Genomic DNA, 27942 nt, shown 5'->3' with positions numbered 1-27942 from the left:
ATGGATATTCACATTCAAGCAATCTGGACTCCTATTTTAGCCAAGGAGCCCTTCACCAGCCCCTCTATAACTGATGGAGGAAAAGTAGGTCTTCCAGAGGGCAAATCCAAGCAGATCCAAAATGTAGTGTTCTGGATTATTCTTTGGGAAAACCTGGCTTCATGGACAGCAGAGGAAGCTGAGGGAGTCCACCTAGTTTGCTTAGGTGACTGTGACCTCCAACATTACAGTTTTTCCTGAGCTCCTGTCTAAATTCCCCTTTCGGGGAAATAACTGTAATTTATAAATTCCCCTTCATGCCTCTCTTCAGCCACTGACATCACCTTAGGAATTCAGTGCATAGGTCTACTACTCTTCACTCTCTGATCCCCTCAGCCAGGGATGGTCAACCACTGCACTGACCCCAGGCTGGTCATCACGAGCTGGGGCTGGCACCAGCAAGTGAGCTGCAGGACTCTGAAACAAAACTGTCACAGGTGGGCAAAGAGGTCAACCCTTCCTCCTCCGGGTCCTGGGTGGTCTCTGCCCAGGCTCTGGACTCTGGACACTTCTCCAGGCCTTGTGCAGAGGCACTGCCCTGGAAGCTAGCTCTTTTGGGAGTCAGCCATCCAGGCACTAGAAGGGTGAAGAACTATTGCAAGGAAGCTAGAAATTAAGAGGGCAGCCTCCACTTAGAGACAATGCCAGGGAAGAAGGATTCACACTACATGTGAGTTGTGGTGTTCGCAAGCACTACTGTGACACTGGCAATGACACCTAAGCTCAGTGCAACCTCCTACATCCCCTTCTACTATTTTAGACAAAAGTAATGATGTGAAATTATTGTAGCCATGAGACTGAAGTGATAGGGTAATTGCCAGAATGTTACAAGCAACTAGAAAACAGATTACTGAGCAGAACACCTTTGGTCCATGAAAGGGCTAGTAAAACTCTACAGAAGGCACCTATAGTATTCTACAAGAAGAATGGGAAGAATGGGAAATGTCTCCTCCTCTCTCTCAGGCACAGAGAGTCCAAAGTAGATGTATCCCCTCGTGTGTCTGTCAGGTCATCGTCCATGTGTAACCCATCCGAGCAGCCTGCTTATGCCTCCTTAAACTGTACTTCAAAATTTTGAAGTAGGTGTGGGCAGGGGTCAAATTAAATCAAATCACAGGCTGTTGCTTGAGTTCAGCAAGTAGATCGTAGCAATTCAGCAGATGTTGGCTTCCCAATTTCTGCCCGGATTTCCCAGGCAGAGAGACACGTGCCTATGAGGTTTCCAGGAGAGTCCGGACTTACTGCACAGGATGACCGGGCAGCATGAGACGCGCCGTGCAAGCACAAGCATGCGCGCGGCATGGGCAGACGGGAAGCCCAACACCTGCAGCATCAGCTCAGCGTGCACACTCACCAAGCCCTGCACAGGCGTGCAGCAACCTGGCCAACCTGCCAGACGTTTGCACTTTCTGAAGTCAAATTGTGGGTGCCTTTGGTCCCGCCCGGCACTGAGGGACACTTGGGAGGTCTAAGCCAGCCTAGCAACTGGCTGACTGCCATCTTACTGCAGTACGGACTGCGACGAGCCAACATTGGGGTGTGCTCCTGTGCAACTCTACCGGAGGATGAGCATTAACCAGGAATGGCCGCTCTTTTGTGGGCCAGGTTGTAGGTTCTGCAGTTAATAGGAATTCGGACAGGAGGTGTTTCCTTGTTGATGTAAATGCATAGGATTTGTAAACACTGCATTTACTTTATTGCAACGTTTTATGCTGCTTGCATTCCCCGACTGAACGGACAAAGGTTTACATGTAGCAGAAGGGCAATGCCTGTTCTCCCCGCACGGCCCAAGCCAGCAGAGGCACCAGAAGGCGCGGGGAAGCTGCAGCACAGCTTCTGCCCCGCTAAACCTCAGGCCCCTTCCGGACTGCTGTACCCCCATCCTGCGCTTGCTAAGCGCGGACACTGCGGCACGGTTCTGCGCCTCGGCCCCTGCTGCCCAGCCGGCCAGCGACCGGGGCCGACACAGGGCCCCGGGCACTGCGCCCAAGGCCGAGGCGCTCCCCCCGGCCTCCGGCCCGGAGGACGCCCCGCCACCCGCCGCCAGGGCCACGCTTCCCCCGCCGAACGCCCGCGGGCAGGGCCCGCAACGGCCTCTCGCGAGAGTTGCAGCCGTTGGGGGCGAGGGGCTTTCCCGCTCGGGGACGGCGGGCGTTTGCCGTTGATGGCGGGGGGGCCACGGCCCCTCGGAGCCCGGGATCACGGCGGTACTGCCGCCTCGCCGGGATGCCCTGTCCCGCCGCCCGGGCCACTCGGCGGCGGACAGCGGGACGGGACGGGACGGGACGGGGAGAGTGTCGCCGTCAGAGAGGAGGGCAGCTCAGTAAGTCCCCTCGGTGCCAGCTCCCCGTTTGCGGTGGTCCCAGGTCATGGGGAGATCAGCTGTAATTCATTAGGAGCAACTGCTTCTTATTTTCGTAAGAAAACCAGTAAGCAGCCCCAGTAACAACGTTTCTACAGGCACCCGAAATGCATCGCGGAGCACGCTCGTCCATAAACTAGAGTTTTGGGGCTTGCTGTAATACCGCACTACCCAAATCCCTGTCTCGGGAGCGCTTCCCTAGCACTATCCATGCAATTGAGAGCAGTACGGCCCTTCGTTACTGGGCAAAGTAAAATTCCCTGCTTCCTCTGCATCATGATTTTACCTGTGCTTTGCTTTGTGAACTGTTTTCAGTTCTTAACCTGTAATAATCAAGCTCCTGATCAGCTGCTGGACTAGCAGATTTTTAGAAGCCCTGTATTATATTTGCAAATGTGGTGAATGTAAATAGGAGCAGAAAATAAAGCTGAGAGTATTTTTACCAGCTGTGAAATGCATTTGATGTTATCAATGTTTTTTGTCTTTCAGGAAGGAAATTCAGACTTTAATTGAATATGCTGTTAATTAAAGGGAAATAGATTGAAAACCCAGGAAATAAATGCTCTATGTTAAGCACAGTGACAGGGACAAGCACTGTTCTCTCAGTGCTGCCTTGCCAGCATGCTTCAAATTTAATCCAGGGTAGATGGTTGCTTTTCGTGGCCCATGTGCACTTTGGCTGCAGAGTGGTGCTTTTTTAATTTTTACCAAGTGTTACACCTCAATTCCCCAGTATCAAGTTCTTCACCTCACTGCCCTAGTCCTTATTGCTTTGGGATAATTGTGACACATATATCTGGGCTGCCACCAGAAGGGCTGTACTAACGGTTCATTTCCATCGCCTCTTCTGCTCTTACATCAGTAGGCTTGTTTGATGAATGGGATCAGAAGGCTAATTAATGCAGCTGAAAACCAAACATTTTTTTCTTATATCAGTTTTCTGCTCTAGCTTTTCACACAACAGTAGGAGTACTAGGACGGTACAAGAGAGGCACTGGGGAAACAAAAGAGCACAAGTAAAAGCACATCTTTGAGCAGTGACCAGGAGTAATGACAAGAGTACATGACCAATTTGGTCAAATTCTTGCTCAGGCCATAAGTAAACCAAAACAGAGGCAGCTCTTCTCTCTCAAAATAAACAAGAGCAAGCTGTTCTACTGTGAACTTTCAATTTTATTTTAGTATTTTAATTATTTTTTTAGGATGAATTTAGGATGAAGACCCCCCCTAACTCATTTGTGACAGAAGACAGTCAGCAGTGTGCTGTTCTTACAGGTTAGGACCCTTTCAATTATTTCTCTAAATTTTCCGTGTAAGACCATAGGGTGGAAGAAAGGGGAAGATATTAGTGCTCACATAACTGTCAAGCTCTAAACAAAATTGGAGGTACATGTAGTCACACTTTATGGTTCTTGACCTAGGTGACTAGTTATCTCAGTCCCATCTTGCAGCATGCCCTTGATGACCAGTTACTGATTTGGGATTACAGTATGCAGGTATCCATTAGAGTTAGGTATCCACTAGAGTTTAAAAATGGGTTCAGCAGTTTTGTTTTTAATTCATTTACTTTTCACATATGATGTCATCTACACTTGAAACCAGATCCTTTGGGTGAGGTGCTTTTGCTTAGTATGTTATTTTGTTTGTTGTGAGGAGAAGTAGATCTAGAAACCAAGTCTAAAGCTGATTAGAATTTTTTTCTGGTAAAATAAGTCTGTCAGGTGCTGGTATCTGAATCAGAGCAAATACAAAAAAATTTCCCATGAAACCAAACGCCTGTCTTTTGGCCTGCTCTAAGCAGATAGTAGGAAGGACAGGGAATGCTTTGAAAGGGGATCTTTTCATATCTATGGCAAAGACAAGTAATTAACTCTGGGCAGTGTTGTGGTCAGTGCACAGTACCAGCAGTCCCCATCATCTAATTATTAGATTTTTTCAAAGCCTTTTCTCTGCCTGTCATGTTTTCATTCAAGTGTCTTCTCATAACTTTGAAGAAAATTCCTTGCTGACAAGGAAGCACTCCCCCCATCTCCTCCAAATGTCTCTGTTGCTTTACAAAATTCTTGATAGCATTAGATTGTTATCTCTCCTGTCATGCTAGCCAGTACTATCTTGTTGCATACACTCTGTGTGATAAGTTTTGTACAAATAAGCTTTGTTTGTTATTTGTATATTCTTGCATGGTACAGATTTTGACTCGGGCATTGAGATTGCAGGCCTTACCATAACACACTAGTAATAAAAGCAGTAATAATAAAAAGTGACAACATTTTCTATAGGAACCCGAATAAGCTATTCCCTGCTGCAGTTCAATACTCAATGTGCTTTGTGGTTTAATGAATTAACTGTTCATTCAAAGCTACTTTTAAATTCAGTGTGATTTATAGGATGGAGCATTGAATTTACATTTCAGTAGGATATAATTTTATTGTGCCATGCTTAATTGTGTTAATTTCACATAGATAATCTCCACAGCCTGTTTCCACTTGGAAGAGCAAGAAAGACTGATGTGAGGGCTCTTTCGCTTTCTTCTAGATTCCACTTGTGCTCATCCATTTCCAAGGGCAAAACAGAGTCTGTTATTATCTGACTCGGAGGCAGTGGTACCCCATCCTCAGGAGTCTCAGAATCCGGATGACTTGTTTCCTGCCAGTCAGTTTTTCCTGGTGTACTGGCCACACCAATGTGAAGTCATACGGGACAGGATTGAGCACATTGGTAAGTTACTGTGTTATGCTCAAAATCTGGTGTGTGGGCAAAGAGGAAGCACAACTTTTATATAAATAAAGCCAAGAATTTATTGTTAGTGTAAGTGAAATACAATCACAGAATCATAGAATCATTTAGGTTGGAAAAGCCCCTTGACATCATCGAGTCCAACCCTAAAGGTAACATTACCAAGTCCACCCCTCAACCATGTCCCTAAGCGCCATGTCTGCACGTCTTCTAAATACCTCCAGAGATGGTGACTCAAAGCACTGCACTGGGCAGCCTGTTCCAGTGCTTGATAACCCTTTCAGTGAAGAAATTTTTCCCAATATCCAATCTAAATCTCCCCTGGCGCAACTTGAGGCCGTTTCCTCTTGTCCTATCAGTTGCTACTTGGGAAAAAGAAACCCACACCCAACTCTGCTACAACCTCCTTTCAGGCAGTTGTAAAGATCAATAAGGTCTCAGCCTCCTTTTCTCCAGGCTAAACAAGACCAGTTCCCTGAGAGGCTCCTCATAGCACTTGTTCTCTGGACCCTTCACCAGCTCAGTTGCTCCTCTTTGGATGCGCTCCAGCACCTCAACATCTTGTAGTGAGGGGCCCCAAACTGAACACAGTATTTGAGGTGTGGCCTCACCAGTGCTGAGTACAGGGGATAATCACCTTCCTAGTCCTCTGCTGGCCACACTATTTCTGATACGAGCCAGGGTGCTATTGGCCTTCTAGGCCAATCTTGAAAGGCAAATCTTTAGTCCAGATCTAGTTGCTACAGAAAAAGAAAAAATAATCAGTTAAAATTATCATACATCTGATTCTCTTACACCCTTCTCCTGTCTTCCCCTTCCACTGCTCCTCTAGGCCTTAAGGTCAGTGGTTTCATTGTAGATGTTTCGTTCTGGTGGAGGGGAGGGGTTGTTTGTTGCGAATTGTCAGCCTCTGGAGTCCTTTGCTGGGAGAAATGCAATGTTTGTATTGATGATTTCTTCTTCCTCACTCTAGGATCCAAATAACTCTGGGGTCATTTTCACATGTTTGCTAGCTCACTCTTACACCTTTCTCTTTCTTCATTAGTTTGCAGCTCCATGTTACTTCTGAATTCACCATATATGGTGTTCTTTATATATGTTAGGTATTATTTCCATGTTCTCTTTGTTACCCCTAAAAGGAGTTCATTAAGCTCTAGGTCTGCATTTGTACACAGAACACCTTCTTGTTATTGCTGTCCGTATAAGCCTATGGTTGTACCGCACAAAGATAAACAAAAGTAAAACAAATTAGCCGTACATACCTGGTCAATTAGGGAAATTGCTGTCACAGATAAGTGAAGTGAAACAAAGCTGCAGGCAGGTAAAAAAACGTTCAGACAGCAAACCTGACAGGCCTCAGTCCTGAGGTCTTACAAATTCAGTATAAATCTTATGTCCTGTTACTATCAATGGCAGTACTGTATTTCAGGGCTATATGGTTAAATATGAATGTCAACTAATAACTGCTTTTATGCAGCCTGTACAAAAGTCATACTGCAAACCTGTTACAAGATGGTGAAGACTTGAACAGTCCCTGTGCTTTATAGATACAGCAATTGCAATTTGGAAGTCATTAGTAGAAATCAGAAATGCTTAGAGGTGGGACTGAGCCATCTATGTCCTTATTCTCTTACCTTTGAAAACAGATCCCAGTATCTTGAATGGAGTAGGATAGGATTGCTGTGAGTATTACAGTAAGGAAAGGCCTACTGTCAGAATGAATCGGTGTTCAACTCATCTTTGACATGCCCAGCAGATGTCATGAGTTACGTGGAGACACTGCATTATAGCCATGCAAGGTCTGTGTGGTCAGCAACCAAGAACTTCACTCTGTAGTTGGAGCATCTGTTTTTCTAATGGTACCAATGCTGTCTCATGTTCACTATTGCCATCCTCACTGGTGGTAAGAAAGCTGTACAGGGAACAGAGGGAAGTTTCCACAGCAAAAGTTAGTCCGTGCACAGATGGATATGTATTTTTATTTAGAGTTATAGTGAAGATTTGTTCACAAATCCAAAAAATTCAAAAGGGGGCTTCCCTATTTGTTTATGTGCATAAACAGGATGAACTGCTTTTCAACGTGTCCTTCATATTATGAAGACTCTAATACAATCTTTCTGTTTGTACGCCTTCTGTATGTCTCTTCTTTTTCAGATTGGATACCCACTACTCCTGAGCCATTGTACACTCCAGCAGGTTTGGAGGTGATGCCGCCATACCAAACTCCTGACAAAGGCACTGTGATTTATCTAGGCGAAGAAGGTGGGAACACCTTGAGAATTCTCGCTTGTCAGCTGTAGGCAGATGAAGCACCTGCTTTGATGTCCTTAAAGAACCTAATTCAAAGCCTGATTAAATCAATATGATTTTCTGTTGTTATATTAAAGCACTTGGGAATAAACTATTTCCTATAGATAGGGAAGGAAATTAGTTACACAGCTGTCTTGTCATATCTCAGAAGTCCAGCTCAGCTCAAACCATTGTTCTCAGTGAATAACAGTGTGAACCAGCCTAAAATGAGTTTGTTGTGAAAATATGAGTAGAGAACGATAACTTAACAGCCAAAAGACAGTGAAAAAGAGCTGTGTAACTGCCAGACCAACACTGAAGTCTGTGTCAGAAGAATATTTTGTTATCCTGTTTGCCACAGTGGTTTTGCCAAGACTTATAAACAAAATCTGGCCAGATTGGATCAGTGCTTGATTACAGGTTCCTAAGTCTGGCCAGGTTTAATTGGACAGAATTAAAGGGAGTTAGTTGCCTTATTTCACCATCACCAGTTGATGATCGGAGTTATTTATTCTTTCTTGTGTTTGCTAAGTTGATCCAGTTGCCTTGGATGAACTTGGAACTTCTGGCAGTTATTGATTTTGGTTCTGGGCTACTTCTACATAGATAAGAAAGGATGATAATAATTTTGCAATCCTAGGATAACTAGATGTGGCCACAAAATTTCAGAAGCACAAAACTGAAAGGGAGCTGTCATCCTTCTTGAGGTTAACACAGTTGGGAGAAGCTTGTGATATACTGAAAAGCACTGGTACTCTTTGACATCACGTTTTTTTAGAAATTAGCTACTTCTGCAGTATGGGTGTATTACCTGTCACTAGTAGGTTGCTGCATTTGGTGGCCAAGAAAACCGGTAACTGCTGTGTGACCAGGAAGGAACTTCTGTCCTCTGCAAGTGGACCTGCTAATTTATTGCAAGGGATAAGATGTGGAGGAACACACTGAATGCCAGTTCCCCGCCTTTTTGAAAACAAGGACAGTGATTTCTGTTATGTTCTTTTAGTTGCTGTTCTTTAAAAATCCGACTTTCCATATCCTTTATTACTGACTTGAACTTCATGCACAGGTGACTGGAAGTTCTTACTTCAGCCTGTACAACTCTCCAGCAAAGTGTGTATTTTGGTATCATGGTTCTCAGACTTCGTTAATGAAACTTTCCAACAAAGGAGGTGGAAATTGCTGCCTTTAAGCATGGCCAATTCTCTCTCCTCTTCCTGAGGAATGATGTGCAGGCAGTTAGCAATTCCTAGGCTAGCAAACATCAAGCTGCAGCACAATATGAGTGTTTACTGTGAAGACTCTGTATCTAAACATATGGATAGTAATAGTGTTTGTTGACTACAGTGACTGTAATTGCATGTTGACTGCCTTGAGTATGCCTCTTTGCCTCCTAGCCTTGAGTTTGTCTGGTAGCAGAACCTGCAGAGAACTCCAGAGCCCTGGAACCTTTCCTTCCTCTTCCCCGCTGGCATCTGGGAGAGTAGACTCCTTGTGCGAACTGGGCTGCTGGGCATGGCGGCCAGCTAGGGGACAGGAGCAGGTGGGAGGAGGAGAACTTTGGAGCCCCATGGAGTTTATCTTCTCCTTTCTGTTCCTGGGACAGAAACCTCCAGCTTGCTAGCTTTTCCATCTAAGTTATATAGAAATAAATATAATTTTTGAAACCCTAAAATCCTCCCTGCAAAGAAGCTCTGTAGGGTAGGATAGGCATCTGCACTTACGCAAATTTATGATCTGAGTGCCACAGACTTTGACTGGCATGTAACGAGCCATCGCATCCTGCGGGAGACAGCAGCGGCACTCTCCTGATTCCTGATGGATTTGAATTTGAATTCAGCAGGAGCTGTGAGTTACTGCCTGTCTGGGAGCTATCTGCTGCTGAGTTCCTATGGGCCCTCGTAAAATCTGATTTGGGAGAGAAAAATGCAATCCAGTGGTGACTCCTGTGCAGAAACATGAAAATATCATGATAGAGATCTCAGATTTTATTCATGCATTTCATTCTATAGCATTTGACTGATACAGATGTTTGCAGAAACAGTTTTACTGGATTAACTAGTGAAACGTTTTTCTTCTTTAATGTTAAGGAAGAGCATGAAGAGGAACGAAAGGGTAGAGAAACTGAATGGAATTTCAGCTAAATAGAAAGTAATTATTTGAGTGGGTATCCCAGCTAGCAAAGCCCTTCTTTAATGAAAACCCTATGGGTCTGTAGTAACTTCAATCATGAAGAACAATACACTGAATATGGCATCTTTTGCATATGGCAACAGGGATTCAAGGAATGAAAAAACGAATTATAAGAATCTTGGCTTTACATAACTTCCAGTAGTACTGTCAGAGCCTTAATAATGCCATAGGAGAGAATAAGACAGACTGCTGCAGGATAAATTTCTCACACAGCCCCAGTCAACCAAGGGCAGACTCTGATCTGAACAGGTGCTGCTGTGGTACCGCATCAGTCCCCCTCATTGGCAGCAGGGTAAGGAGGCAGTTTTTCCTCAGGAGGATCCAGCAGTAAGGATATAGGAGCAAAAATACAGGAGCTGAGAATGCAACAGCTTGGCGATCGGTGTCCGGCCACCAGTACAAATCCTTCATTTTGCTAGTTAGAAAGTTATGTAGTGGGGTACATCAATTCTGGCAGATAAGACAGCCAGTTCAATACCGGCAGTGTGAAACCCACTGTCTCACAGAACGTAGTTTTGACCTGGAATACCTGCAGTTTTCACCTGTCCTCCTTCTCCCTGAGCTGGCCCTAACCCACGCGTCAGAGTGCAGCTCATGCTGCTGAGGTCGGCTGGAGTTGCCAGCATGGCAACTGACTCTGCAGCAGGACCTCTGGGCTCCCGGCTTTTGGCAAAAAGAGGCATCCTCTCTCTTTATTTTGTGGGTACAGTTTGGAGGTGACAGGAAGTTTTGATTACCCCTGTTTTCCATGCCTTTGCCACCATATTGACACCAATACAGAGAAAGCAAATAAATGTTAAAAATAATTCTTGCCGTGGTTCTGTAAAGGGAGGATCCTTGACCGTTAAAATTATGCCCGGAATATTCTGGAACCAAAACAACTTCCCAGCCAAAAAAAGAAAATTCTTGCTGATGCCAAATCTAGAAGTTCTGGTCTTTAATGAACTATGGTAATGAAGATGGTAGGAAAAATTGCACTTATGCCTCTGTGAGCCTCTCATCTGAGGAAAAAGTAGCAGAATAGAGCAAAGGGAGCTATGGGCTCAAAATGCATGCTAAATGTGATGTGAAAACATCACTTGCAATATAGAAATGATTGCTGTTGGTTCTGGGCATCATCTTTTTTACTTCTAGACTAGAATAATTGAGTACAGAGATTTAAAAACGAACTGATGGCAAGAGTTGTCAGCTACACATGATTTCTAAGTAGAGAAGTCGTCCATTTGAATGGTGAAAAGACCTAGGGGACCTGAGTCCTAGAGTCTTTCCACCTAACTTAGTTGCTTTGCCTAAGTACAGAGTATGAATTGTCCTTTGCTCGTGCAGAAAGACACAAGGGCCTCCAAGACAAAGTCAGATCTTAGGCTGGCTGAAATCCATACGGTTAAGTGGGAATGGGCAGCAAAATTTTCGTATAGTTTCTTTTATGCATACCTTACATATGCTTTGAAGTTCAATTCCATGCTGTTGTCTGTTTCTAGAAGGAATTTGCAGAAGGATGCAGGTATTCCCTAGAATGACTCAGACTGAAATGAAGGACATTGTTCTGCTCCTTCCCCTAGCTAACAAACACTCCTGCTTTACGTATTCCCGAGTGAGCAGTCTCTGCCCCCTGAAGCAGATCCTCCATCAGAAAGAGGACAACACACTGATCTTCGAAGCACGCTTTGAGAGTGGGAATTTACAGAAGGTGGTCAAAGTGTAAGTTTCTAATCTTTTTTTCTTTTATTAAGATGGTGTTATTATCAGTGCTGTTACTAGCAGCAGCAGCATGCTATCAGTTTCTGAGCAGGCTGTGTTACTCTGGATTTGTAACTTCTTTTACATTACTTGAATAAGCTTCAAAAGTAGTTTCAGGTAACCTTCACATGAAATGGTCTGATAGCCATTCCAGGGCATTGAACATTTTCTATAGGTGATAATCACCCACACAAACTGAACGCCTTTTCTTAAGCACCTCCTTTTAAAGCAGAGAGTAGAGAACATTTTTAGAAGACCTAGTTACTATTAAAAGTCCTAATGAAGACAGCAGTTATATTATTGACACACTCAGTATGATTAGGCATCTTTTCCTGGCAGCTGCAGAGACTTTGATTTATGAAAGTGTAAATCAGATCTGCGCCTGAATCGCTGTGGGGTGCTTTTTCATGACAGTCTGCATTATTTGACACTGCATCATACTACAGTGCTACCCAGCATCACAACTCTTTGTCTTCTTTCTGCCTACCAGCAATGAATTTGAGTACCAGCTGACCCTGCGCACTGACCTCTACACAAGCAGACACACGCAGTGGTACTACTTCCAAGTAAGCAATACGCAGGCAGGGATGCCGTATCGCTTCACTATTGTAAACTTTACCAAGCATAACAGCTTATATAAACATGGCTTGCGGCCACTGTTGTACTCAGAAGCCGATGCTAAGAAGCACAAGGTTGGCTGGCGAAGGACTGGAAATGAAATCAAGTATTACAAAAACAATGCGGGCCAAGGTGGACGTCAGTTTTTCTCACTCACTTGGACGTTCCAGTTCCCTCATGACCGAGACACCTGCTACTTTGCCCATTGCTATCCTTATACCTACTCCAACCTGCAGGAGTACCTGGTGGCCATCTCTAAAGATCCGGTGAAGTCCAAATTCTGCAAGATTCACATCTTGTGCCATTCACTGGCAGGAAACTTAGTGTATGTTTTAACTATCACCAATCCCTCTGAAAGCAACAAGGGCACCAAGAGGAAGGCTGTGATACTAACTGCAAGGGTGCATCCAGGAGAAACTAACAGTTCTTGGATAATGAAGGGCTTTCTGGATTACATTCTTGGTGATTCAGGCAAAGCTCAACTCCTGCGGGACAATTTTGTCTTCAAAGTGGTACCAATGTTGAATCCAGATGGTGTGATTGTGGGAAATCACCGCTGCTCTTTAACAGGCCAGGACTTGAACCGCAAATACAGATCTAATGTGAAGAAATTTTATCCTTCCATCTGGTATACCCGAAACATGATCAAAAGGTAACCTCATTTTCTTTCCCTTTAGAATAGATCATTTTCCTTTCCACTGTCTGTTTGTGTGACTTCTCTATGTCCCTTATTGTTTTTGTATTGTTTACATCTTTGCCTTGTACCCAAGGCTTTCTTACTGTTTTATGTATGTTCAGTTGCATTTCAGAGTGGGTTATTTTTTTCTTCAGTATTGTGAAATTTTTCCTTCAGTATCCTTTCTCCATTCCTGGTAATAAGTTATATCTCCAAAGTAAAAGAGTTCCTGTCAAAATTTTTTCAGCATATTTCTCCCCACTATCCTCTGCCAAAATCTACTTATCAAATTCTTCCTTTCATTCATTTTGTTCTTTTCTGGCATACAGCCACATCCCAGAATGAAGTTAGGTTCAGAATAGATCCCAGATGTCCATTTGACAGCAAAGATTGCCAAGTTTGCTGTATGTTTTGCTACAAATATGTTTGATTTCTTATGCAGGCTTCCAGTCACAGAGACATTGATACTCTAGTTATAAAACTAAACCTTCGGGTACTAAACTAAACTTTCAGCTAGTAAACTAAATCCCACTGGTTTAACTTCTCTAACAAATTAATACAAACAAGACTCTTGTGCAGAAAGGCAATGTCAAAATTTGTACATTTAATGTTTTTCATCAGGTTACAGCCTGTTTTAAATAAGATCTGTGTTCTTTCAAATTAATGTTTTGGCATGTAGAACCCTAGCTTGCAGGGGATGAGCACTGCGCCTGTCTTTCTTTTCCATGAGAATTCCTTTCTCTGTCTTACTAGATGCAGACAGCCTGCACTTGTGAGTGCCTTGTAGTTAATTATGTCTGCTGAAGTGCTACTGACCTTCAGCCTCATATTCAGCCATTGTCAGCTGAGACAGATATGTTTATTACTGCATCCTTCTTAGTTCCACCATGGATTTCCAACTCCTGTCCAGAGTAAAGCCCTTGGTGTCATGCTGTGGTGCCATCACATCTTCCCTGTAGAGCTCTGCTTTGACATGAATTGGGCATTGGGGGTGTGGGTTGCTAAACCTCGATGTGTCTACCTGCAAATTTTCTTTAAAAAGTTAGTTAAGCAATAATACTTTGCAGAATTTTGGCCCATCATAAAAATTGATGTCTCCAGTTTGATAAAGGAAAGAATATTCACTGCCATTTATGCTTGAGTCTCATAATTGTACAGCATGTATTATTCAACACATGTACCACAGTGAAAGAGCAGCAGATAAGAATAGCTGGTTTCATCTGTACAACATGCTCATGTACACATCTACAGAGCTGGGTGTATATGACTGAGCCTGAGAGAACAGACAGAGGCACATATACCTTATTTTTGGGCAGTAAGAAGTGTTTTATTCTGGAGGGAACTGAGCAGCTTGGCTCTAATCTAGCACACTAAAGGTTTAACTTAGAGTTCAGAATATGAAACTTATATTGATTTCTTGCTTTTACATGAGCTTCAGTGTAACGTATTAGCTCAGACTAGTTTCTGAGGTAGAGGAAAAAAACCACTTTTAATAAAGTATTCAATATTATCCCATATTACAGAGTGATGAAGGAACGTGATGTTTTTCTATATTGTGACATCCATGGTCACAACAGGAAACAAAATGTCTTCATCTACGGTTGTGAGAGAAAGCAGCAAGCAAAAGCACCATGCATGCATCCACGTGTCTTCCCACTCTTGCTGAGCAAGACCTGCCCAGATAAGGTAAGTAAATGTCTGGCTAGAAACTTACTCACATAAAAATTCAAGCACCATCTGGGATCCCTAATTTTTTGTTAAGGCATCACATTCACTGAAAGACCACACTTCACCCAGTAAAATAATCTTCAATTGGCTAAAGCTAGAAATGGTAGGAATATGAAATTTTCACTCCCTTGAAGTTCCGGGACTCCTAAATGTATCATGGTGAATTGAGACATAAAGTTAGCATTTTTAAAAGGTTTTTTTTTTAAAGAATGAAAAAAAGAGAGTATCAAAGTAACATTGTTGTAACAATGTGAAAAACTAACATTAAATATTGTGTATTCGTATATTAAATGCAGCTTTAAAATACATTGTAAAATTAAAAACAAACAAGTGAGCAAATAGGAAATGAAAGAAGAAAAATGTTTCTCCAGGTTGGATCTTTCTGAAAATTTTCTGTTGAAAATTGTGCCAAAATCACCATGTTAGTGTAAGATATTTTAGTTAGGAAAAAATAAATGTTTAATAGGAAATGACCACTTTTAAAATACATAATTTTCCAGCAAACTCTGACTACAGTAAGCTTCTTTTGAACCAGAAAGGTTGCAAAGGCTCAGGAATAAAACGACACACAAACGAACCTACTAGATGTCATTACATTCTTGCAGCTAATGCTGTTTTCCTCAGATATCAGTAATGAAGTGGTTGTGAGCTCCAGATTGGTTACATCAAACTGTTGGTCTCTCAACTCATGAGAGAACTATTCCAACTTTTTAGTAAATATGCATGTTGGTATATAACAAGATTTGTGGTAACTCAGCTGGTCAGCTGTCTATATAGGATCATTTAGAAACAATAAGTACAGCCACATAAAAATTATTTGCAGAAGTCACAGAAATGCTTGAAGTAAAATAAACATTTAATCAAAGGGCTGTTATTTCACCTACATCTCCATTATACCAGTAATAACAGTATGCTCTAAGCTATGTTGTGCAATGTTCAAGGAAGGTAGAGTGAAAACTCGTGATTGTTTCCCTGGTGGATAAGATTTAAAAAAACTTGCAAGGTTAAAATGAAATTATTGCATCTGCCTATTTACTTAAAAAGCTAATGCTCTACCTGTCCTTTTAAGTTCTCGTTCACAGACTGCCGTTTCAGAGTACGAAAGAGCAAAGAAGGCACCGGCCGAGTGGTAATGTGGAAGATGGGCATCAACAACAGCTACACTTTGGAAGTCTCTATCTGTGGGACTAAGTTGGGTGAGACAATTCCCTGAAGCTATTTAGTAGGAATCATTAAACAAGACCTTTACTTTTGGTTTTTCATGGAGAATGGTAGCTTGATCTACTATCCCCTTGTTGGCGTTCTGTCTGATGATTTAAGATAAGAGTTGGAAAAAATACTAAAACTAGGGCATTCAACTAACAACCTTTCAGGCTACTGCTAGCATTATTGCATGTGTATCATGAAACAATAACGTCAGTGGATGGCAGTAACTAAAGCCAGTTGCAGTTTTAGGAAATTTTTTTATAGGGAATCAGTTAACTATGCATTATAGTTAATCGCCTCTGAGTAGATAGATTTGTTCATATAGACAGAATAGTGATCTGTAATACCATCTATATAAAACTCAGGCAGTCATAGAACTGTCTAGCATCTGTCAGTGAAAGATCTGTGAGTTTGCAGTCAGCCACCATCCTGAAATATCACAGATACCTAGCAGTCAGCAGGGTGACTGACGTTTTCATTTCTGTCTTGCTTCTGTTGATGCTGCAGGCTGCAGACGAAGCACCCATTTTGATATGAAAGACTTGGAGTCAATAGGACAACATTTCTGTGATGCTCTCTTGAACTACTGTATTCATAACAAGGAGGTAAGGAAAGTCCCCCCTAGGCCTTTTCTCCTGCCTTGGTTCATCCTACTGTGACAAAACGTAATGCTTTATAGGGTTATAGCAATTATAAATTTGATAATGGCTTTCTTTAAGCAGTAAATGAATTTGTGGTGTTTCTTATTATTATCTGTGCCTGAAGGAACACGAGAAAGTAGTGAAACAGCAAGCCAGGGTGAACTCCAAGGCCCTGAATTCTGATGTGTTAGACTGGGATTCCAGGTAACTTAGAACTATTCAGATATGCCACAATTTATTATATGTTCTCAGCACCTCATAAAGAGTGCCAGAAGTAAATGTTAGAAATGTTACTAAAATTAGACTTTTAATTGTCTTAAACTGCTTAATTTAGCACTCCTTAAAAGATTGCATACAAATTTTATATCCAAACCTTAATAGCCAGTTCATTGGAAGTAGAGCTCTCTATCTACCCCAGGTGGCCTTCCTGAGGAGAAATGAAACTGTGTTGGTACAGAGCTTGGTCTGTTGCATCACTTATATCAATATGCTTTTTTTCAGCCTTACGTTTTTCAGAGCAAACTAGCCACAATATAAGGTATATTTTTTTGGTTTTGTGTAAACCTAATTTCATTAATCATGGAAGATGCTAGTCTGATTCCATTTAGCCAAAGGAGTTAAGTTCAGGGTAATTGATAGTGGTGCAAGAATCTGTATGTTGACCAAAAAATACACCTATTAAACATGATCTGCTCCTCCTGTGCCAGTGCTGACTGTGAGTGACTGCAAGATCAGTTGTGCAGGTAGTGTGTGAGAGGTGGGCATTTATGTGTCAACAGCTGTGGCCCTATGGTCATTTATTAGGCAATAAAACTTTTGTAGATTTCTTTTTTGAGGAAACATTAATAGGTTGGATCTATCTTATCAAACTTTAGGTGCCCAGAGTATAGAAATCAAGAGCTGAGCTTCACAACTGGTGCTGAACTGCAAGGAAATAGACACAAAATCTTAATGTATCATCAGAGGACTAGGAGAAGGCTTGCTGGGAACAAAGAGGATGGTGTTCTGTGAGAGGATTTAGAAGGGGAGGGGGAAGGTGTGTGAAGCAGAACTAAAAGAAACCTAGGTAGAAGCAGGAGATGCCATCTGAATAGATCATATCTCTTTCAATACCCAAGCTTTCTCCAAGATGATCATGCCCACTTTTTGCATGTAGCTGTAGGTCTATAAAATTAAAATGTGGATCTGGAAGACAGGCATGGGGAAAACACATTTACATCTCTACAGCTAGGGATACTGCAGAAAACACCTGCTAATGGCTGGAATGAATGCTGCAAAATACTGTTTGCAATCACCAAATTTGGAAATTAAACAAAACAATGTTCGTCTTTCACAGCAGCCAAACTTCTGACAGCTCAGACTCCTGTGATCTTGCTGCACACCAGCTAAAACTAGGTACCAAGGTATACTATGACTTTTTCTTGTCTACTTTTCTGTCCTGAATGCCACTGGTAAAGAATCTAGTGATCTAGAGTTTAACAGGCTCTGTTTTGAAGAGCCTTAGGATTAAGTCAGTCAGAATAGTAATTTACAAATCAATAGTCTATAGAGATACAGTTGACTTCAACAGTGCAGAGCAATAGTATTAATTTTCCCTATAGCTTAATGCAGATTGTCCAGAAGGTGGTGTTTTAGTTCCAAAAGAAGGTGGCTTTTTACCTGTCAGGTGCTGCAGTATAGCTGAGTAAGGAGACATAGGGTCAGGAGAGGAGGAGGAGGGCACTAGCTTTAAACACAGGAAGTATCATGCCCATGTACACTAGTGTCAGCCATACTTTCAGATACCCAGTTCAGAGCATTCAGGATTTGTGTTCTCTCACACATGCAGGCAAGTCATCATGCTGGTCATAAGTGCTGTCAGCATGAGACTACCCCATTGCCTACTTCTAATTTCATAGACAAATGTAGCCCCAGATTTAACAAAGGGCTTTCACTGGAGAGTAATAAGACATTTTATTTTCCTGAAACCTGTATTTCCTCATTTTGCTGAAAAGAACGGGTTGAAACATGGGATTTTGTCCTTGTTTACTTGGTGTTTATTTCTTTGGTGCCTGTGATTACCATAATATTACTCAAGATGTTTCCCCTAGATAAGCAAAACAAACTTTTATGAGTGTCTTACTTTTAGAAAGTTGCGGATGAATTTTAGCCAACAATAATAGTTCCTGTAAATTGTTGCTTCCTGTTTGTGACATAAATATAGTAAATAAACAACAGTAAAAAACTAGTACCAAGACTGTGTACTAGAGTGTGTAAAACTGAAGTGACCCTTGTAACGCTTTGCAAAACATGCAGATAGACATTTCAGATGATGGGGCTTGCAAAACATGCAGATAGACATTTCAGATGATGGGGCTGGTTGACAAATTGCATGATTTGGAGCTTTATCAGAGATGATGGTTTGAAACATGATATAGTTGGATAAGCTCTGGTGGGCGTACTTTTGGTGAGGGAAGCTGCCACGGATCCTTTTATGTGCTCTACCCCTCCCTGGAGGCATTTGTCCCTGGAGAATTTCTATGCAGAACACATGTTTGTGCAAAATCCAACAGTTCCACTTAGTCCCACTGTCATCCACAGTTTAAGCAAAGCTAGTGGCTTTTGTGCTTAAGGAAGGTGAAGTCTAGACAGACTTTCCACTTACCCAGCCCACCTAGGGGGGTAGTAATTTCTCATGGAAGGGCTGTGAGGGTGGTGTTGACTTTTAATGTTTATCCACAGCTTGAAATTTCTTCCCATATTCTGTTCAGTGCTAAAGAACCAAGCAGGAATTTCCACCACTGATGCCATGATATTTCCAGGACTGTATTAGTTACAGAAGGTCAGCTGTAGTGAATTGGTTGAAAAGTCTGTTTTGCATGGGACCTCTGTCATGTTTGTTCTTACAGCACTACCTTTGGGATTGAGTTTATGCATATGTGAATGATGAATCCACATGGGCACATTTCCCAGTGCTGGATTTAAAAAAAAAAACCCTCATGAAAACTTTAGAATGAAAATGGTAAATGCACTCTAAAGTTACCAGCATTTGCTGCTTAACACCAAGTATCCTGGGCCCTTTAGTACTTCTCAACCCTTCATGCTTTCTTGCCTCACCTCCTCTCGTCTGGCTGGCAGTATGCCTGTGCATGAGGGTGTGGCATGGGGCTGGCAGCTGTGAGGACTGGCAACTTGAGAAGAATTTGGCTAAAACTCTGGGCCTTTCCACTTCATTTGCTAAAAAGAGCCGTGTTTGTGTCGAAACACTCGCCATGCCAGTCAGTGGGATTGATTCCATTTTTTTCTTGTATACATAAGCACTATTTCCTTGTGGTCTATAAATGGTACATACAAGCAAGGCAGGCGGGTTCGCCTGATGTCTGTGACTAAGCTGTAGATTGAGCAGGCTGCCACATAACTCTCATTCATAACTGTTTATTGCAAAACACCTGTGCATGGTATTCATCCCAGGGATTGGGATTAAAGGCCCTATAATGACATTTATCCAGATGACATGGGAGATGTGGAACCCTGTTGGATAATTGTGATTTCAGGGGACTTTCAAACTCAGAAAAAGAACTGAAGGGGTGTAACACTGCTTTAGATAACCAAAGTCCAGACGAACACAGAAATCCACTGTAGAAAGTTGGGGTATTGTTTCTCATCCATTTAGTTTAGTCTTTAAACCTGGTAGACTTGCTTGGTAATTTACACAGAAGAAACATCCAAGAACAAAGGGCAAGGATGCCTTCCTAGGAACACTTGAGAAGAGCCATACAGAATCCACACAAGAGCATTTGTTAAAGCTTAATTACTTTGGCATCTGTACTAAATAATGGATTAGCATATTCCTCATCCCGGACAGACTTTTCCCACAATTTGATGAGCCATTTAACAACCACTTTCTGTCCTCCCTTGTCTCCTCCTGACACATTCCTTGCTGAGTATTCCTTCCATTTATATTCCTGTGATGTTCAGTCCCTGCTGTGACCTGGTTTAACACAGTAATCTGATAGGAAACAAACCCAGCAAAAAGAATGAGATGGTTTTCTGCTGAGTTAATTAATTAAATCAGCTCACACAGGATTTTTTTTGAGCATCACAGCCAGTTTAAGGGATGGAGGAAAACACTAGCTAGGAGCAGGGACCAAAGTGGCAGAGTTTGGAGTGAGGGATGCAGGACCAAGGACAAAAGAAAAGCGACTTTCTCCTTTAGTAGCAGGAAGCTCTTGGAGATCTCAGTGGTCTATGAAACTACAGCTTTAAGTGACTACTCAAATCTCTCTATTTCAAAAGTGACTGCACCTTAGAAATGATCACGAATTTAATACACAGTAAAGAGGAGGCTTTTCTAGCAGAGATCCCTCTGGTTACAGAGCCCATCCCATCACGTGCCTGTCTTAGGAGAGGATGAGTATGTTCAGGACTGAACATGGCTTTGGCCATGTAAGAGTGTGATTCTGTGAGGATATGCCTGCCAATACCTATAAACACCAGTACACATTGCAAAACTATTTGTTAAGTGGAGCTTCATTAGGTACTCTTCTGTAATTTCTGTGCTGAAACACAGGCAAAGATGTCTTTTGTGCAATGAAATTGTATGAATTGCATTCAGGCATCTTTCATGCAGTGAGTTAAAGTGCTTTTGCTGGATGTATACTAGGAGTAAAACACATCAAAGTGAAACTGTTACTATGTAAAGAAAGTAAAAACGGTTTATCAAATGAGTTTGAAAGAACAGTACATCACAATTCCTGCAAGAAGTTTCTTTCTTTTGTTCTTTTCACGATTATGCACATTTTCCCATGTGGATCTACGTCAGTGACTAATTGAGATTATTAGATCAAAAGACTTACCAAAATTTCTGTTGTTGTTCTTGATGGAAGTTCTTAAAGGCATTTGAAAAAGGTGAATAGCAAGGAATATCACAGGTACAGTAGATTTTTTGACAGAAATTCATGCTGGAGCTGTACATAGCCCTCAATAACACTTTGCTGATGACATCCAGCGTAGGAAACTATATGGCCCTCAAATGTAAAATAGGAGCACTATTATTGTTGCCTAGAGAAAGTAAACTGTCATTTGGAAAGAAGAAGTCACATTAATATTTTGATAGGTAATACTTTTTTTATGTATATACATTATAATGCTATTTGCTTTATTAATGCTTTAATTGGTTCAATAGACCAATGCTTCACAAGGTTTTTGCATTTTATGCCAAGCTTTCTTTTCAGAAACCCCAATATCAGAAAAACAGAGCAGTGACAATTAATACTACTGAGAAAGCCTGGCTTTCCAGGTTCCCAGACTAAAAATAAACAAGCCAAATTGAGTAGGAAGTGAGGTCCCTTGTCAATATGATATGTTTGTGTCCAGGTTCATAAATATTTGCTGAGCAGAACAGCCTAAGGAATTCTGGAGCAGCTTGCTTGCATGCATTCCTTCTGGCATTGTGATTATCGTGTTTATTTACAACTCTTTTTTTTTTCTTTGTAACTATAATATTCCCTCATGAATCGAAATGGTTACATACTATTTTCTGTGCAGAAAAAACCCAAAACATCAGGAGAATGTATTCACAGCACTGTTAAGGACAAAAGTCATGAAAGCAAAAATGTGAGTATTTTTCATTCTGGTAGAAATATGTTGTGCTCTTTTTCTGACCACAGACATGTATGACAACTTAATTCAACTACTATAACTTTAGCCAAACAATCTTGTCACCAAAAGCTGCTGACCTAGAATGCCCATTGCTTTTTATTGTCTATCTATCTCATCTATGAATGAGATATCAACATCAAAAAGTCTGGGACAGGGAAAAATGGTAATATTATGTCTCATGAATACATACATTCAGGTCTTTCTCGCAAGGAATATGCCTTGGAGCTGGAGATTATACCAGCTCTTCCTCAGTATCCAAAACTACTAACACCTCATTCCCTCAGCAGAACCGGGTTCACTTCCAGTTTCATTGAAAAAGATTTTTGCCGAGTCCATTAAAATGTTTTCTGTTGTGTTTTCCAGTACAGTAGTGTGCTGTGAAGAGAAGAGAGAGGGAAAGGTCACAAGACATTCTAGGAAAACAGGCAGTAAATTTTTTAATTAACTCTAGGATCATTACCAAGCCCCAGTTCTGAAATACTTGTGCTGGCAATATTTGTAAAGAAGCGCCATGCCCTTTCCTACCATTCAGAGTGTGTGATTTGGTACTCAGCATTAGCTGGCCTAGCAACTACCATGGGATTAAGTTTATTAAAAGGTCATTGCCAGAATAGTTGGTATAAGATCTAATCTTTTTTAAAAACATCACTTCTCCATTATTGCTGTTCAGAGTCCTACATAACTATTTAGCAAATGTGGGCCTCATTGTAGTTGACAAACACTTAAAAATCCTAGATGAAAACAGTGAAGTTTAATGTTATGTTCCTACTTTCGTAAAGAGGAATTTAACTTAAATATTTTTAATAATGCTGGGCACCCAACAGCTTGCAAAGTGAACACAAGTCACTGAGTTTTCTGAGCTTTTGAAAATCAGGCCACATACTGCATGCTTAGCTTGCCTTCTACTTAAAAAAGAAAGAAAAGGAAAGAGAAAAAGAAAAAGAAGGAGAAAAAGAAAAAAAAAGAAAGATAAAAAAGCCTGATCTTCACATGTTAACTGCTTTCCCACTAGTTATCGAACTCTTACCAAGCTTCCCCTGTCCTAACATAGTGTACACTCCTTGAACAAGCCATGAAGTGCTTGATCATAAAGATGATAATACCATTTTGTTATTCAATCTTTTGGAACCTTATAATATTAATAATTAATTTGTGTTTCTATTCTGTTTCACAGACTCAAGGCATTGAAACTCAACATAAGATATTTCAGGTAGTTGACCAAGTGAAAAAAGGTAAACATTATATCTTTGTTTAATTCTTAAAATCCCAAGAAGCCATTTCATTTGTATAATCTCAAACCTCAGTAAAGAGTATGTCCCAAAGAGATAAGTACAGACTTCTTTGACTGGGATTTCACTCAGTCTCAGCATTTGGAAGAGCTCGTTTTTCTTTAGTTTAACTGCCTTCATCTCATTATTACACTCTGCTTTACTGATTGGGAATGGTCTCACTGGAGAAAAACTGAATCCAAGGCAAATTCCAGAGAGGTGAAAAAATATTTGTTCTTATTGGCTAGGGTACACGCATTTGTAATAATGTGCTCATTTGGTCCAGAGAGACTAGAAGAGAAAACATTAATTGAAGTCAAACAAGGCAGCCCAAATCCTATGGAAAGTTGAGATCAACCAGAACTTTTTGGTTCCAGTACAGACAAAATGAAAGAAGCAAATGTGTAGGCTAGGGAAACAGAACTGGAGGACTTGTGTCACTGCAAGCACAAGGAAATCTGGGAAAGATTTAGGTGTCAAAGTGAACAAGTAGCTCAACATGAATTTTCTTCATACTGTGCCATAAAGACAAATACAGGTTTTGCCTATGTGAAAATAGGAGGAGGGAAAAGCCGTTTTGACTTCTGTGTAGAACTTCTCTGAGACTAATACTTAATTACTTTGCTTCTGGTGTCATCATCGTTTTAAAGAATATTTTTAAAAAGAATGCAAAAGAAAACCCCTTAAATTACGTAAGAACTGGAGACAACCTTTTGTTGTGACACTTAAGAGAGTTCAGCCACTTTATGATGAAATGAGACTTTACGGGATGAAAATTGTCTCTTAAAATATAAGGATGTTCTTCAGTAGAGTAGCTGAAAGTAGCAGAGGTAGCCTCAGTCCATGGAAAAGAAAGCATGAGACGCTGTGACTGCAATTGATAACGGACAAATTTGCATTAGAAGTTAAGAGCTGCATGTTTTGGCAGGGAGTCAGGACGCCTATTAGTGCAAACTCCAGGAGATGTAGTGGTTTCTCTGTCTTGCTTGAGTCAAAACACACAGCCTACAACAGGGTTCACAGAAAAGTGAATGAAATTGCTAGCCTATTTTTCATGATAGGCGAAATGAATTACGAAATGATCTGTGGTTCTTGCAGGCCTTAAAAATCTGGTTTTCATAAACTTATAATTTTAATGTTTCACATTAGAACAGAATACGCTTCTTACAGGAATGTATAGTTTATTCAATCCAGGAGTTTAAGGATAGGGTTTGGTAGAATTTTTAGTAGAGTTTTAATAGAAAATGCTGCTGTGGACAGAATACTGTAAAGCAATGGAATTTGTAATGCTTAGTGACAAACTTTGTGGCTTCACAGATACCCAGAAAGACATGAAACAGCCCACTATCAAGTATACAAAATCAACAAGTCAATCTATAAAGAAAGTAGCAAAGCAGAAATGTCCTGAATAGAAAGCTCTGTCCTCATCCCAAAGAGCCATTCAGTCAGCATTCACAGTCAACATTCGTTGATTTTAGCCATTATTATAATTTTTCTTTATTCCAATAAATACCTCTGAGCAGTGTTAATTACAGCATTGTGTCACTTTTCTTAGATTCTTACAGCTTTTATTATTGGCAAAATTTTGCAAAGGCTATAGTACATTTCTCTTCAGGTCTGACTTTCCTACACAGTTAAACAAGCCTCATGAAATATTCTGAGAATTACAAAAAGAAAAAAAAAAGATTCTTCTCATTGATATGAGAGCTTTAAAATCTTTTCCAGATGCCATGTCAGCAAATTACACAGAACAGTACTTCAGCCATTATTGTCATGAGCAGAGATCTAGAATTCCTCAGTGAGGACTGAATGAGAAATATTGAAGTAATCATTATCTGTGTTTTTATCTGTGAGTTTTATAGATTCATAGGGAGTTATCACAGATCAGTTAAACAGGAATGTGAGAACATATTACTTATTTTCTACCTACATTAAGGGTACTGGAATTTATTCTCAGGATGATCCTTATTCACGTGATTTGCACACCTTGGGTGCTGAAAATCTAACAATGTCATGTTGTAGCAGTTTGGTTTAGTAATGATTTGGTGCTTGGTTCTGAATTCCTGTCTTCTTGTTCTCAGACATACACCCAGAGCTATTCTACCTTATGATTACTTTGTTTTTGTCTTGGAGAACTTAACCAGAAAAAAATAAAACAAAGTAGCATGGTAGCTAGAAAACTAACAGATGAATATTTGGTTTGTGAAAGGGTTTGTAGGAGTGGTAGGAGAGGACTGGATTCATTGACTTAGGGGATCCTGTGTTCTTAATGTATTTTTTAAATCTATGTAAATGTGATTGGAAGGAGTTCCTGTGTTTTGCCTTCCCTACTTTATTTTGCCCAGGTGGGTTAAACATTATTAATGAAATTCTATATCAACACTGTAAAGCACCTCTTCCTTTAGAATAAAAGGAGCTTCAAAACATTGTAAATATTATTTATGTCCAACAGTCATGGCTTCCCATAGACTGTCAGACCTGGTTCATCTCACCCTTTGATCATGGACCTTACCCAGTAGCTCCTGCCTCACCATACCCTACAGGTGAGGTATTAAAGCCAGTTGCAGTTAACCTGGTCCACAGCTGGCTGGTAAGCTGCCTCTGCTGGGCCACATCATGTTGAGAGACAGGCCAGGGGCTTAGGCTGCAGGAGTGATTTTTTCACTTGAGGAGATGTGTTCTTTGCTTGCCGTTAGTGCCAGGGCCTTGCCGGTCACAGCAGCCAATGTCCGTGGGGATCCATGTGTTGAGACAGAAGATATATGAGCCACCTGCAGTATAGAGGGAAAGATGAAGTTAAAAGTGACTCCCCCTCTCCCAGCCTCTAAGTCTGGGCACAAATCATTACAGCTGTAATTGGCCTCTGTGGGACAGGCAGTCCAGTTAAGTACAGTCTAAGTGTGGTACAGTTAAGTATGTTTAAGTGTTAGGATTGATCAGGGCTTGCCTGCAAAAGAGAAGATTAATAAAGAATGATTTTTTAAACGTTTTTGCAATCTTGGGTGACTTTAAAGCACTTTCTTCCCCAGCTGCAGCTGTTCGTTCATAGCTATGGTGTACCATACCCAAGGGTAAAAATGTAACGGCACATTCTTCTAGGCTTTCCTGGGATTGACCTTGCTTAGAGGAACGGGAAAAAAAAATCCTTGCTCTTCGTATTTTGTTACTGTGTTTTTCAGATCTGGGCTTGAATACTGTCCCACACCCTGTAAAACACTTTATATCCTCTTTTTCTCCCTCCTACTGCTCTTCCAGAGATGTCTTATCAGCAGGATGTGTATGTGTACCTGAGGGGAAACAATTTCTAGCCTGAAGGTTTCTGTCACTCGGATACTTTCATCTCACCTGCACTGGACCTGTGTTCAGCTGCTGCCTGAATGCAGTGGCATCACCACTCTGGAGGCTGCCACACTACTTAACTTCTACCTTCCCTGGGGGCTGGCACTGCTCACGCCCGGGGCACCTTGTTCTTACACAGCCAGCCACCCTGCAGTGAGCACTAGCAGCTGACCGGTGGGGCTCAACATAGTAGTCATGCTCTGGAGATGTCTGTTATGACTCTAGTCCAGTGTCATTTGAACGTCAAATACTTGCTTTCCTTGGAGCAGACACTAGGACTGACATGTTCTTCAACAGAGCTGCATGCTTACCAAAACAAAATAATCGTGTTGCCTTTGGCACCTTCACTTCCTGATTTACAGTTCTATGCATAGTGGAACAGTTTCAGTGGGAGCTACCTAGAGTATCTTTTTCCCAAAATATTGCCTTTATTAGGCAATAGATGAAGGAGGGGAGGTGGGCATGTGAGTTGGAATCTGCTCAATATGAAGAAAGTCTTGATCCCCACAATTAGTCATCTGAGTAAATGGCTTGATGCCCAGTGATGTCTGCTTATTGTAACTCTACTTACTGTAACTCTACTTAAGTAAGTAGAGTTAAGTAAGTTACAGTAAGTAGTGTTAGAGTAAGCAACTGTATCAGCCTCAGCCAGTTACGGAGTCTGAACTGGCAAAATTTGGATGTTTTATTGTGTTCATTTTTTTTTTAAGAGATCTGATAGGCACTTTCAATATTTTTCTTTTTTCTGCTTTTCACAGTAAAATTGCCAATTATAGCCTCTGCCAAACAAGTAGGAGAGGATTTCAGGTAGGATACTATTATATTTTACAGGTTCATAGAATTTTTTACAAAACAGGAGTGAGAGAATGATCCCAGGCTGATTTCTCTACAAATCCACTCTCCTCCTTTTTATGCTACTCTGACATTGTGCTTCATTGTTTTTCGTTCATAAACTAGACAGCTGTCCTTGGCCACTTCATCCCATGGTTGAGACTGCAGTGGAAGGTGATATTAGAGAAGCAGAGAATCCTCTTTCCTCTATCTCATTTGGAGCACCTGACCCCTTCTTTCAGCACATAGCTGAAGCTCCTTTTGCCAGCTTTGCTGGACTCACCGGCGCATGGGCGCTGATCTGGTGGTTTTCTGGAGGAAGGGATGATTGCTGCTGCCTTAGGAAGGAAGGAGAAGATAGGGCCATGCAGCTACTAAGAAACAGGGCAGGGGTGAGAAAATAAAGACCAAGCTGGACTAGGTGGCACAGACAGTCCAAACAAGATATTTACTAGTTTAGAAAGGTTGGATATCTTAAAATTACAGTATTGTCATGGTGCTGGTGCATAGCTCATTGCTAGTGCATTCCCTTCAATTCTAGTTTCTGGTGCTTTGGTGATGAACAATGAAGGTTTGTACGCTGTTATGGGCATGCAAGGCCCTGTGGCCGTAACACTGGTGATCAGTGTTGATTACTTT

The 27942-nt window shown here is 41.3% G+C and overlaps 1 protein-coding gene across 1 annotated transcript; it reads left to right on the top strand.

The window, feature by feature from the left end:
- On the top strand, positions 1 to 27923 carry AGBL3 (AGBL carboxypeptidase 3; the record flags this gene model as incomplete). The annotated part of the gene is given in 17 exon segments (XM_082013860.1): positions 1 to 84; positions 2232 to 2307; positions 2310 to 2362; positions 3604 to 3676; positions 4937 to 5119; positions 7292 to 7399; positions 11179 to 11317; positions 11847 to 12626; positions 14174 to 14336; positions 15448 to 15574; positions 16092 to 16189; positions 16350 to 16429; positions 17562 to 17628; positions 21752 to 21820; positions 23040 to 23097; positions 27231 to 27279; positions 27430 to 27923. Coding segments are annotated over 17 exon segments (2241 nt in total). The 3' UTR covers positions 27464 to 27923.
- Positions 27924 to 27942: the final 19 nt, after the last annotated feature.

Source organism: Phaethon aethereus (assembly GCF_964289735.1).
Source record: "Phaethon aethereus genome assembly, chromosome: 1".
In the NCBI taxonomy this organism is placed as follows: domain Eukaryota; kingdom Metazoa; phylum Chordata; class Aves; order Phaethontiformes; family Phaethontidae; genus Phaethon; species Phaethon aethereus.
Note: the sequence above shows the minus strand (reverse complement) of the source record. Positions and strands in the feature narration are given on the sequence as shown.